The sequence below is a fragment of the Dipodomys merriami genome, unplaced genomic scaffold (assembly GCF_024711535.1).
Source record: "Dipodomys merriami isolate MVZ:Mamm:240054 unplaced genomic scaffold, mDipMer1.0.p SCAF_38, whole genome shotgun sequence".
Classification (NCBI taxonomy): Eukaryota; Metazoa; Chordata; class Mammalia; order Rodentia; family Heteromyidae; genus Dipodomys; species Dipodomys merriami.
The window spans coordinates 5,397,941-5,411,657 of record NW_027205381.1 but is presented as its reverse complement, the minus strand read 5'-3'; the positions used below and the strand labels follow the sequence as shown (position 1 = coordinate 5,411,657).

The 13,717-nt window shown below is 45.9% G+C and overlaps 1 protein-coding gene across 1 annotated transcript; it reads right to left on the bottom strand.

Annotated features, from left to right (window-relative positions):
- Window positions 1–5,843: 5,843 nt before the first annotated feature.
- LOC138804970 (cryptic protein-like) lies at window positions 5,844–13,234 on the bottom strand. Its single transcript, XM_069989557.1, has 6 exons — window positions 13,064–13,234; window positions 12,535–12,584; window positions 12,200–12,446; window positions 11,495–11,710; window positions 10,876–10,985; window positions 5,844–6,114 (listed from the first exon to the last, which is right to left on the bottom strand). Exons 1-6 carry the CDS (start codon window positions 13,084–13,086, stop codon window positions 6,005–6,007), a joined length of 756 nt encoding a protein of 251 aa, XP_069845658.1. The 5' UTR covers window positions 13,087–13,234; the 3' UTR covers window positions 5,844–6,004.
- Window positions 13,235–13,717: the final 483 nt, after the last annotated feature.

Below are 13,717 nucleotides of genomic sequence, written 5' to 3'. Positions count from 1 at the left end.
CTGAGGTCATGGGGTAGCAATGGATACACCACAGTTCCCTGCATTGCTACGTCATGTGCATTGTGTTTATCACATGTATCCTGTCTTATAGCATTTTCAACTTACAACAAGTATATTGGGATCCTCTATATACTTAATGTTAGAAATGTTTAAACAGATGTGGCATCTATGTGACATTGGCCGGCATATCAGCACACCTCCCCTCTGAGAGAATCTACACCATTCCTCGCTCAACACCCCATTCACCTTGGCCTTGCCCAGCTGGGGAGGATGGGACCATTTTCATTCCTGAATGCAGTGGAAGTTTTGGCTGCCAGGATGGCTGGACCCACAGCAGCTGACCACTACCAAACAACACCCCCACATTTCTCATTCTTCGTAGCTGACAGTTCAGATGATGAAAGCCCACCCCTGCACAGTTTATGAATTTAATCTTCAACTTTCAAAGCTGAGTTCCACGTTTGAAGGTGGCTCAGTGGTAGGGCACTTGCCCAGGGTGTGTAAAGCCCTGGATTTGAGCTCTAGCACTGAGAGAAAAGCAAGGAAAGAGAGACAGAGGAGGGGGAGGAGACCAGTCCTAAATCCCTGCCTGTGTCATATAAAGCTGCATGTCCCAGAGGAGCTTTGGCAGAAAAGGGGAACTGGAAATAAATTCAGAGGCTAGTTTCCAATTTCCCAAGCAAGAAAAGTCAGTTCACATCCAGGCTGAAGAGGAAATCATGATGTGTGGAAAGGGGCAGAGGATGCTGGACAGGCAGTCATTTGCCTGTGACTGGTACAAACCCTCTTTACTAAGTGTCTCCAAATAGCATCTTCATAGAGAGCATGTGTGGGTTTGCTTCATTCCTAGTGTGTGTGTGTGGGGGGGGGTTTGGGTGTGGGTGTGGGGGTGGGGGTGGGTGGTGGGTGGTGGGGGAGGGATGTTTAACTGGGCAGAGCAATGCTGGAAAGGAAAGCATGGCTTCTATCAACAACCCAGGGAGACAGGCCTGGCCTGTCTCCTCACTCCTGAGGGAAGGAGGAAAGGGTCACTCAATCTCTGTCAGAGTGCCTGTCTTGGGAGGGCTCAGAGACTGCCAGCTAGGAAGACTGTCTCCAGTCCAACAGCAGGGGACAGACAGATAAGATCAGTGATACACTCCTGGGAAATTTCCATATACAGTTGTCATCTCCTAAGAAGGCTCTGCTTTGAAAGTATAAAACAATTACCTTTTATATGAAAAATACCAGATTTAACTTCTGACTACCCAAATGCAGGATAATTTTATTTACCAAATCGAATTTTTACAATACTCTCATAGATATTTAAAAAGAATGAGAAGCAGTTTTATCTAATGCTGTAAATAACTGTCACTTATGGAAATTTAAAACCCTTAAAAGTATTAAACATTGCGGTGTCTTCCCTCTGTGGTCAGGGAGGAATGCCTTCCCGTTGTGGAAGGGTACCTGGCTTTACATTGCACATCATGCTTCTTATGAGAATTATCTCTGGCAGTTATGACTGCAAAAATCAATCTTTTTGTCAGTTTTAAGACAGTTGTAGCCTAGCATTCACTACTGGGTGAATGGTCTATAACACTCTAAAATCCTGATCTTCATAACTGTTTAATCAATTTTATTTTGACTCAGTATTAGTGTCCAAAGTTTTGTTACTGTCCTGTTTTTGTAAGCCAATTGAGATTACAAGAGGATCCTGACAATAGGTATTTCACATATATGTATTTACGTTGTCCAAATAAAAACAATAAGTACTAAAGGAAAACCAACTTCAAGTTGTTTTTTTTTTTTATTGTAAAGATACTATACAGAGGGTTATAGTTACATGAGTGAGGTAATGAGTACACTTCCACTTCCTCTTGAACATTGTTACCCCCTCCATTGTTTTCCCCCTACCATCCCCTCCCTCCCTCCCTTCCCCAAGGTTCTTTTTTTTTTTTTTTTTTGATTGTGATTAAGTGATTACAAAAATTCCGGAAATTCACAGTATTGTGGAATAATGATGCTCATTTAAAGTCACAAGTTCATTCTAACTTTCCTGGAGCAAATTGTCTATAACAGTCTGTAATATATAACGGTGCTCATATGTTATATACCATATATGTGATCAGCAGCATGGGGATTCAAGTTGTTTTTTTTTAAGATCAATTATTTATCTCATCAATTAATTAATTTCAAGTGTCAGAGGCACAGATGAAGGTCATGAGACCCTCTCTGAGAGAAGAAAGACGTTCTAGACCTGTCCTTTTTATATTCTTAATCCTCTTTAGTTTTTGCCAAGTTCCTTACACAAATTTGGTTTTAGGCTGAGGATCAGACTTGGCATAACCTGTTACAGAGAAGCCACGCTTTATGGGGATGGGGCTGCCTGGAGAAGAAGGAGGTGAGCCTGGGGGTCTGCAGGCCAAATCTCATCTTTACCATGTCTACAGCAGCAGCATTGGGGAGGGGGGACTGCAGGGGCAGGGACCTTCCCCCTGTATGGACATTGGATTCCCTAGGAAAGTGCTAATTTCCTGGAGAAAGTTCTGTGGAGTTGGTGCTTGCTGCTTACCTTCAGCCTTGGTTCCTCTCCCTCTGCCCCCAGCCTTCTTTCTCTATCCACACAGCATAGGTGGAAGATGCTCTTCACACACTCTATGTTGTCCCTCTTCCAGAGACTCAGAGGCCAGGGGAGAGGCCAGCCGTGAAAAGATGGTTGACTTCGAGCATCGCCTCACCTGCAAGGCAGAACAGCCGGTCCAGGATGCTCAAGGATGGACCATTACCTGAGAAAGTCTGAGGCAGCATAGGCTTATAAGGGAGAGGAATTAAACATAAGATTAAAAGGGCCAGTCTCAGGCTGAGGATGTGGCTTAGTGGTAGTGTGCTTGCCTAGCATGCATGAAGCCCTGGGTTCAATTCCTCAGTACCACATAAACAGGAGAAGAAGAAAGAAAAAAAGCCAGAATTGGTGGTGTGGCTCATGTGATAGAGTGCTAGCCTTGAGTAAAAGAACCTCAGGGACAGTTTCTAGGCCCTGAGTTTAAGCCCTAGGAGTGGCAAAAAAAAAAAAAAAAGAGCCAGTCTCATGGCAGTAGTAGTGTTTGTTCTTACGTTGGGTTTTATTTGTTATTCAGTATACACTATGTGAAAAAAGTCTGCAGGGATGGGAGGAGGAAACTGTAAAGGAAGGGGTGACATTGATCAAAACAAGAAACAATTTTACTACATGACTTATGAAATGGTAGACCCTCTGTATAACACCTTAATAATAACAACACACACATATATCTATGTCTATAGCTATAGCTATCTATCATATATATATAGTCAGTCATCATGGGGCTTGAACTCAGGGCCTTGCTTTTTCACTCAAAGCTAGCATTCTACCACTTTGAGCCACAGCTCTACTTTTGGTTTTCTGGTAGTTAATTGGTGACAAGAGTCTTGTGGACATTTTCCTGTCTGGGCTGGCTTTGAACTACAGTCCTCACATCTTAGCCTCTTGAATAGCTAGGATTACAGTGTGAGACACTGGCACCTGGATGATAAGATAATTTTTTAAAAAAGGAAAGCCAGTCTCTAGCTGGACACTGATAACTCATGCTTGTAATCCTAACTCACAGAAAGCTGAGATCTGAGCATCATAAGTCAGAGCTAACCAGAGCAGAACAGTCTTCCAGACTCTATCTCCAATTAACCAGCAAAAAAGTGGGTCCAGAGAAATTATTTAAATGGTAGAGAATCAGATCAGCCTTGGGTAAGAAAATTGGAGAGAGAACTCTAGTCCCTGAGTTCAAAGCCCTGTATAAGCACACATACAAAATAAAGCAGGAGAACAGGCAGAATCAAATTATAACCAAGATACACTGAAAAACAGAAGCAGTAAACTCCTCTCCCGTCATCTTCTGTATTTTTGTTTTTGTTTATTGTTTTGCCAGTCCTGGGGCTTAAACTCAGGGCCTCGTACTGAGGAATTGAACCCAGGTCTTCATGCATGCTAGGCAAGCACTCTACCAATAAGCCACATTCCCAGACCTATCATTTTCTTATGATATAAAGTTACAAGATTGGAAGACATAAAGATGCTATCTGAATCTGCCCTCCCCTTTCAGATCCTAAGAAACCATAAACATCACAAAGAGGTAGCAATTCAGCCTTGGGGCGGGTTTGTTTTCACTGCTAATTAAAAAACAAAAAGCAGACATTTTTTTTGAAAAAGAAAAAAAAAAGAGTTGGAGGAGCAGACTCTCTGAAAGTGGAGAAGGGATTTTTCCAAGGAAAAATTCCTGGCTTCTTTGTTGGTTCTATCAGATGTATTTCGACCCTAGCCTTACTCTTGGGGAAATGTGTCTTTGGCTTGATTTGTGAAGTGATGGTCATGTGCAGACAAAAGCTTTTCTGGTAGGATCTCTTCCTCCCTCTGCCCTAGAATCTACCTTGGCCATGTTAGATCCCCGAATCATGGTCACTAATGCTTGTGAAGGTTTTCTTGTTTGCTTTTGTTTTGCTTTGGACTATTTGTGGTTTTTCCCAGCTTAGAAAGTAAGAAGAGTCCAGATAAAAAGCCCCATTTTGAGCTTTTACTCCCATTTCCTTCATGGGAAGTAGAAAAGACTTCTCTCTCTTGTCCAAATTTCTCCATACTTTATCCTGTTATAAAATAAACCTTTGCTCAAACTTATGCCTTGTGAGATTCTCCTTGAAATGTTTTTCATTGTGAATATGAAGTGCCTGTGATTTTTGCTTGGAAATTGGGCAACTGAGGTGAAGGAGTCTAACTATAGGGAAAGAATGCTAAAATCAACCTCCCCTAATCACACCCTAGGAGATACTCATGAGTTCTATTTCTTTCCTAGTATCTCCCATAGGTACTCCTCTTTGGGGGTGATTAGTGGTTAGCAGTTAAGACTTTCCCTATAGGGGAAAATAATTGGAGGCCAGTTTTAACCAAACTGAGGTACTTGACTGCCCAGTGTAACTTCTAGAATCCTTAGCTTGATCTTTGCTCAATGAACTCCTATTTAAGGTTTCATACATATGCAATGCATCTCATGCATATACTTAAAACCATGGAATGACAACCGTGTGCACGCACAGTTCCCTTCCCAAAACTGGCTAAGTATGGTCCTTCAGTTCCCTAAAATAAACCCACTATCATTATCACAAACTCCTCCCTAGCCCCCTAGAAAACTGAAATTCTTTTTTTTTTTTAATTTTTATTGTAAAGATGCCGTACTGTACAGAGGTGTTAGAAAACCAGGTGTGGGCTCAAGGCATCTAGCTTGGGCCTGTCATTTTCCCTCAGTATTGTACTTTGTCTCTATTAAATGCCTTGTTGGCCATTTGTCTGTTGCGTCTATTCAATTTTTTGTTGGAGATACCAAGAACCTGAGCTCTTCCCCTCCTTGACCTGGTAACAAGGACACATCATTATGGCCCATCATGCCCATGCACACTCCAAAATCACCAGAGAGGGGTTTAGGTTGGGTTTGGACAGACTCAGTCTCTACTATTCAGGCATATCTCAACTGGAGATCTTTTTCTCTTTTTTTTTGTGGGTCGTGGGGCTTGAACTCTGGGCCTGAGTGCTGTCCCTCAGCTCTTCAGCTCAAGGCTAGCGCTCTATCACTTGAGCCACAGCATCACTTCCAGTTTTCTGGTGGTTTATTGGAGATAAGACTTTCATGGCTTTTCCTTCCTGGGCTGGCTTTGAAGCACAATCCTCAAATCTCAGCCTCCTGAGTAGCTAGGATTACAAGCATGAGCCACTGGCGCCTGGCTTCAACCGGAGATCTTGAAATAAGGCTCCAAAGTTCTTTTGTGAAAATGTTTATTATATTATACAATACAAATATCCAGCTAATGCTTCAGTTTATGGTAGGCTAAGCAACTCAATTATAACAGAAAAGTAAAGTATATGTCCAGCCCTGGGTCTCCTGTTAGTACCTCCAGCTCCTGCACTGTGTGAAATGAAGGTTTGGTTTTGCAGTTCTGGGAGGGAGCTTCTGTGCACTTAGGATTCTCAGCCCTCATGGATGAGGCACTGCAGGAGGACAGAGGGCAGCAGGAGAAGGCTCAGCCTCCCATGTGCACTTGGTCCACTGGCAAATGAGGTGAGAAGGTCTTTTAGGTCTGAAAAACAAAAGAACACAGAAAATGGAAGGAATATACTATTGCAGGTTTGGTATCAAGGAATAAAATAGAAATGTTCACACTCATTCTCATAAAGGCTCTCTTCTGCCCTGATTCTGCCCCATGGTCCAATTAAGGACTGGGAGGGGGGAGGATGAGGTCTGAGTATACTGACTTCCTGGGCAGAAATCCTACAGAGCTGCCCATGGAGCAGGAAGGAATCTTGGGGCAGCCCAGCTCAGGGAAGCTGTGTCTGCCAGTCTTCCTTTACCTTCAGTGTTTTTTTCAGGGTTAAGAGTGTAATAGAACATTTGCTACCATACAAGAAGCCATGGGTTCAATCCACATTGCTGCAAAAGTCAAAATGAGTCCTTTCTTTACAACCAGAGACCACTGGATTAGATGGAATATGAAGAACAGAATGACAGTATTGTTTTTAAAGGCCAGGTACTGGTGGCTCATGTGTGTAATCTTAGCTACTCAGAAGGCTGAGATCTCAGAATCACAGTTCAAAGCCAGTCATTGACTGAAAAGTCCATGATATTCTCTCTTTTTGTGTAGGTCCAGGTCTGGGACTCAAACTTGATATCTGATATTTTCACTCATTGGCTAGCATGCTACCAACTGAGCCATGCCTCAAACCCCAAAAAGTCCATGACATTCTAACTCCAAATAACAGCGAAAAAGCTGAAATTAGAAATGTGGCTCAAATGGCAGACCAACACTCTTGAGCAAAAAGGCCAAGTGAAAACTCATGGTCTAAGTTCAAGTCCTAGCATCAATAAAAACCCTAAGGGCTGGGAAGGTGGCTCAGTGGTAGAGCGCTTGCCTTGCATGCCTGAGGCCCTGGGTTCGATTCCTCAGCACCACATAAGCAAAAAGAAAAAAGCCGGAAGTGGCGCTGTGGCTCAAGTGGTAGAGCACTAGCCTTGAGCTGAAGAGCTGAGGGACAGCGCCCAGGCCCAGAGTTCAGGCCCCACGACTGGACCCAAAAAATAAATAATAAATTAATTAATTAAAACCCTAAAACTAAAACAAAACAAAAAGCAACACAAACACAAGGAAAGTTAACAGACAAATAGCCTTTCAGCCTTTTATATTTAACTAGTGAACAGAATAAAGTAAGATTTTGCTTCCTGTCTGAGTCAGCCAGAAGCCCTGAAGTCACTCTTTGAGCTTAGACAGTTTCAAAAATTCAAATATGTACTTTGAATATTTAAACTGATATTTACTGTGGGTTTTTTTTCCCTTGTTGTTGGTTGTGGGCTTGAACTCTGACCTGAGCCTTTTTGTGCTCAAGGATAGTGCTCTACCACTTGAGCCACAGAGCCACTTCTCATTTTTGAATTGGAGATGAGTCTCATGGGCCCTTCTCTGCCTGGGTTGGTTTTGAACCATGATCCTCAGATCTCAGTCTCCTGAGTAGCCTCTTGAGTAGTAGGATTACAGGCAGGAACTATTTACTGTGCTTTCTTATATCTATAAAATTAATGATTTTATAGCCCATCTTTATTTTGTGTTGCACAGAAGGAAACTCTGCCTCTGACTTGCTAGTGTGCACTGGGAATATCATGTATATATGAGAGTCCTTCTGACATAGTAGAGATGTTTGTCACATCTATTAGCCTTGAACATATGTGAACAGGAAGATATAAACAAACAGTGTGTATGTTGCTTAGCACAGCTACCATGCTGAATGAAGAGCATTATTTTTGAAGTGGTATTTTTGGAGGTCACTGTAAATGAGGATAGTAGGTTAGCTAGAGGGTAAGATTGCTAAAGCCAACCCCCTTTCCTAGTCAGTACCCTACTAGTGAGTTCTGTCTCCTCCCTAGTACCTCCCATAGCCACTCCTCCTTGGGGGTAATTAGTGGTCAGTGTGCTGTTAGACTTTTCCTAGGGAAAAGTCTTTGCTCTGCCACTTTACTTTTGTGAATGTGTCTTCATTCTATTCTTTCTTGAAGACACGGAGAATCTGAGATCCTTACCTCTGCAACTACCCACTATGAACAGGAGGGGCCATTCTCATGATGTCCTCAGAGACTGGGTCCTGAGTCTAGCACTCAGGCATTTGTTTGCCTGTTGGTTGCTTGCTTTTGTTCTAGAAATGTTTTTTCAAAACCTGAGTTTGTAGCTGTGAGGTAAAGCTTGACTTAACTCCAATTCCCATTCTTTTCTCTGTGTGGGTGCCAGTCCTAGGACTTGAAGTCAGGACCTGGACACTGTCCTTGAGCAAAAAACCTCAAGATTTTTTACTCAAGGACAGAGCACAGCTCCACTTCCAGCTCTTTGATGGCTAATGGAAGATGGATACTGGAAGATAAAAATTTCATGGACTTTTCCTGCCCAGGATGGCTTCTTCTAGGACCCTCAGATCTCAGCCTCTAGAATAGCTAGGATTACAGGTATTAGCCATGGGCACCAAGCTGGAAGATTTTTATTATTGGACTTAAAACCACAGTCAGAGCAAGGAGGGACCCTAGAGGCCCCTTGGCTTGAGGAACTTCAGTGTGGTGGAGGTGTAGAATGTTATCTACTTGCAAGTTCTCCCACTATAGATATCTTCTCAAATAATTATCATGATGTTGTAATTTTTATTCTATTCGATATAGTCTTGAAAACTATTTAACATCCCATTATAAGATTTAATTTTTAAATTTAATTGTGTGTGTGCATGTGTGCGTGTGTGCGTGTGTGCGTGTGTGTGTGTGTGTGTGTGCTGGACCTGGGCTTGAACTCAGGGCCTGAGTAATCTCCCTGAGCTTTGTCCTCAAGGCTAGTGCTCTATCACATTGAATCTCATAGGCTTTCCTGCCTGAACTGGCTGTCAACTGCAATCCTCATATGTCAGCCTCCTGAGTAGCTGGGATTACAGATGTGATCCACTGGCACCTGGCTTAACATATATATATATATATATATATATATATATATATATATATATATATATATCCTATGGGGTTGGGTTTAGAGTATGGCTGACTATTCAATATTGTAATATTCTAAATAACATCATCAAAAACATCTCATTCTGTTGGCACACAGTTGTAATCCTAGCTACTTATGAATCTGAGATCTGGAAGACTGAGGTTTGAAGCCAACTGGAACAGAAATTCCATGAAACCATCTCTAAAATAACCAGCAGAAAGCAAGACTAGAAGTGCGGCTCAAGTGATAAAGAACTAGGTGAGTGAGTAAGATAGAGACCCTGAGTCCAAACTCTATTATCACAAACAAGCAACAAACTTAATTATTAATTATTCTTCCATGAAGGGCCTAGCAGTTACCATGTGTAGGAATTAACCTTTCTGAACCAAGTTTCATCAAATATAAAAATGCATAAAGTATAATGCTTCAAAGCTTGTGGTGAATATTAGATATGACATGTATAAGAAATGCCTAAAACATACGATCACACACAGTATGGCCATCATTGTCCCACTGTCATTGCAATAGCATGATCAACAGGTCAGTGGTGTTACTCTCCTTTACATACCCTACCAATTACTTGGTTTCTGCTTTTTTCTTTTTCTTTTTTCCTCTCTGAAAGAACATTGTTTCATCCAGCTTTGATAAGTAGAAGTAACATTTTTGGAAGCTGTTGCCAGTGGCAGACAGACAACCATCTTGACTGGATGTTTCTGAGGATGTAGACAGTGATCAGCTATCTTGGGCCTCTGTTCCTGCCTGGCCTCACGGAGGGGACTAATAGGACTCTAGCCAGCTCCTACCCCTCATTTCCATTAGGGAAAGTGGGCAGTCTCAGGTGAGACTACATCTGATTTGCTCCACCTAGAAATCCACCTAGAGATCCCCAAAATTTACTTCTTCCAATATCTTGGACTTAGAAGGATCAAGTGGTGAAGCAGAAGTATATGCCCAGCAGATGGAGAAGCCCAAGAGAGAAAAGCTTTAGGGAGCTGCGGTTGGGCATGGGGGTGGGGATGGGGCAGGTTAAGTACAGGGAGGGATAAGTGAAATACTGAGGGAAGGGAGGGTGCTGGTGTGAGCTGAGGACTGGGCCTTCATTAGTAGAATCTTTCCAATGCTGATCCCACCGGGAACAGAAGAGAAAGGGTAGAAGGTGGGTTAGGAGCTAAGCATTCATTGAGTGTGTCCCATCAAGAGCAAGAGGTCCGCAGCAAGTGGGGTTGAATGAGTGTGCAACCATGAACTGTGCCCCGCCTCTGGAGAGGAGTGCACCCCGGAGAGGCAGAAGGGGTGGGGCTCGGGGCCTCAGGACTCAGAATGCTCCCTGGACACCTTGCACAGCTAGCCATCCAGAAATGAGGCGGAGACTCGAGCCCCCGGGAGCTGACCTCCCCGACTGCCCACGACCACCCCGGCTGGGCAGATCTGCTGAAGAGCAGAGGCCAGCGGGCACCCTTTATCGGACGGCAGTGGATTCTTTTCTGCGCCCGTGCCCAGCTGGGGTCCCCGCGGGGGAGCCGGTGTCGACTCCGCAGAGACCTAAGCCTCGGTGGCTCTCAGGTTCACCTCTACTTACAGCTTGTCAGCTCCAAAAGCCCCACTCGCTGCATAAAGACACTGAAGTCACCGTGGATGCAGCGACCCAGAGCCACGAGAATATGGATAGGAGAAAACATAAACTTCGAAAACATTAATTCACTACGTGATTCACAAAGAATATGGCTTCTTTAGAGATGACGCTAGCTACTTTGCTCTTCTGACTGTTGCTGGCCCAGGAAGAGACTCCGGACCCGTGTGCCCGGTGAACCGCGGCCAAGGCGCGGCGCTTACCACAGCGGCCCTGCGTCTGGAGAGGGAGGCAGTGTAGGGCGGCGAAGATGCACCGGCAGAGGCGGCAGCCTCGGAAGGTCCAGGCCCCGTGCACGAGGGCCCCGCAGTCGCTGAGCAGGCGGGGATCAGGGTCAGTGCAGGGGTCCGTGCGCGCCCCGCGCCCACCGCGGACCCGATCCCAGCCCCGATCCCGACCCTGGCCGCGCCCACTCCGGCCCCGATCCCAACCCGGCCCGCTCCGACCCCGGTCCCCATCCCCATCCCGACCCGGCCCGCGCTCACCCCGGCCCCCATCCCGGCCCGGCCCGCGCCCACCTTGGCCCCGATCCCGGCCCGGCCCGCGCCCACCCTGGCCCCGATCCCGGCCCGGCCCGCGCCCACCCCGCCCCGATCCCGGCCCGGCCCGCGCCCACCCTGGCCCCGATCCAGGCCCGGCCCGCGCCCACCCCGCCCCAATCCCGACCCGGCCCGCGCCCACCGCGGCCCCCGATCCCAGCCCCTATCCCGACCCGGCCCGCGCCGACCCCGGTCCCCATCCCCATCCGGACCCGGCCCGCGCCCACCCCGGCCCCGATCCCCATCCCCATCCCCACCCGGCCCACGCGTCCCCGGTGCCCACCTTCGCCTCTGGTCGTGCTCACAGTAGCGACCCGTGAAGTGGGCAGGGCACACGCAAAAGCTGCCCAGCACGCAGGTGCCGCCGTTCCGGCAGCAGCGCAGTCTTGGGAGCACACCTGTGGGCGAGGGGGCCACGTGTGACCCACCCGGGGAGGAGCGGCGCCGGCGGCCTGCCGGCTGTGTTTGCTCCGGGAAACCCTGCTGGTTGTTTGAGGGGCTAAACACAAACCACCCGGAACACTAGGCGCGTCCCGGTCCTGTCCCCGGAGAGCGCCCAGACCCGAAGCCAGCGGGGTCCTCGCTCCTTCCTTTCATGTGTTAAAGACGGGCGCCGGTTTGTTCCGTGATTAAAGACAGGCCTCCCAGGCCAAGACCACCCAGGGGCGTGATGCTGCCAAGCCTCCGCCACCCCGCACCCCGCGCCCCCACCCCACCGCCCTGAGGACTTCGGGGACACCAAGCCAGGAGCCAAGGGTCTGAGATAAGCCAAGCCAGGGCCCGCTGTTACCTTGGTTGGCGACATTTGTTTTTAAATGTTTAATGATGGCCTGTAGGGAAAGTCATTGAAGAGCAAATGTGTCGCTTTTTCGATGGAACTTTTCAGAATGAAACCCTCACTAGGGAATGTTTACTATCCGGTGATTCACGACTTGACCACTGTGAAGAATTCTCTTTTGGTTCTCATTTGAGCCCTAATTCATCCCGCTTTGCGTTTCTGGATCCCGCATTCGGGACCTTGACCACCATCACTACAAAGGCTTGTCTGGCAGCCTGGGACTTACGCCCGTCTGAGGCTCTGGAGTAGAGAGCAGACTCCCGAAGCCTCCATTCCTCCTCCGACCCGTTGTCCTTCCTGAAATCACTCAGGGTCAAATTGAGTGTTGTTGGCTGAAGCTTTGGAGCTGCAATCTTGCCGGCTTCTTTACCGCTTTGGCGTGTCTCACTTTGATAGCCTTTTAACAAAGGGAAAATATGAACCTGATACCGAGACACAGGTATGCTATACAACTAAAGCCGAGACTTTAAACATAAAATGCTTACTGTTTCCCAAATGGATGAGCTGCAGTGCCAAACTGATGATGAACAGAAACCTAGAATATTTAAAGAAAATTATCGACATTTCAGATGTAAAACGTAGAAGCAGAAATTTACACACATGAAAATGGCAACTCTTCTTAACAACACCGGAACAATAAAATTATACTTTTAAATGGCATGTGATCTTTATACACAAACATATAACATATTTAAAATAAAAAATTCATTTTGTAGATTTTTCAAATTAATTTACTTTATTATCATGACAAACGTGGTGCACAGGATTACAATTACATGAGTCAGGTAATGAGTACATCGCCCTTTGCATGGTGTCTTTTGTTCCTTCAATATCTCCAGTCTCTCTGTATTGTAGATTTTGATCAATAGATTATAAAGAATTTTTAGATGGGCAGTGCATACTTCCCTTTAATGAACTGGAACAGTAGTGCATACACTGTATTTTATCCTGAGAATTTTAACCCCACCTTTCTCCCCATCTTGACTCTAAGATATTGATGACTTCTGGGCTTACCTGACATAGGTCCTCCAGATCATTTTCCCACTGACACTTCTGGTTGGTAAGAGAGGCCCCTTCTCTCATCCATACACTGAAGATCAATTTCCACGGAAGCTGAGTCTGAGCAGTCTTTATGTTGGAGGTTTCTTTGCTCCACACCTGGCAGTAACTGCATCAAGACACAGGACAGACACATTTGGAAGACACAGACATTCTCTTCCCTTTGCCTGGACCAGAAAACACAGCACTAAGACCTTTGAGTACTGCTGATGAAGCCCATCAGCTAGGTCCTGCTGTGACACAGAGGGAGACTGAAGGACTATCCCTCAATGAGCCCAACCTTGCTCAGGAAGGGAGGGGGTTGGGACATGGGGTGGGTGACTCCCTCCCGAGCAGTATTTACAGTGCTGACAGCATCAGGGGTGGCCAGTCATTGAAGTAAGACATTAGTGACCAAGACAAGCCTTTCCCTCACTGAAAAACAACCACAAAATTAAAAGATTGAAACCCTAATGTGAACAAAAATGGGTTGATGGTTGTTGCTTACTCTTTGTAGAGGAGATGGTGAAAGGCCAGCTAGAATGGGGAGCTGCTATGTGGGCCATTCCAGTAGCCTAGGCTCAGGCATGAGGATGAGTGTGGGATACGAAGTTATAAGGGATGACTTCA

Bases quoted from the DNA above. Each gene is read 5' to 3' on its own strand.
- LOC138804970 (XM_069989557.1), bottom strand. From the start codon at position 13,086: ATGATCTGGAGGACCTATGTCAG. The intron at 12,447-12,534 runs GTAAGCATTTTA...CTTTGTTAAAAG, and splicing joins GCTCATCCATTTGGGAAACA to GCTATCAAAGTGAGACACGC. The intron at 6,115-10,875 runs GTAAGCGCCGCG...TTTGTTTTTCAG, and splicing joins CCAGACGCAGGGCCGCTGTG to ACCTAAAAGACCTTCTCACC.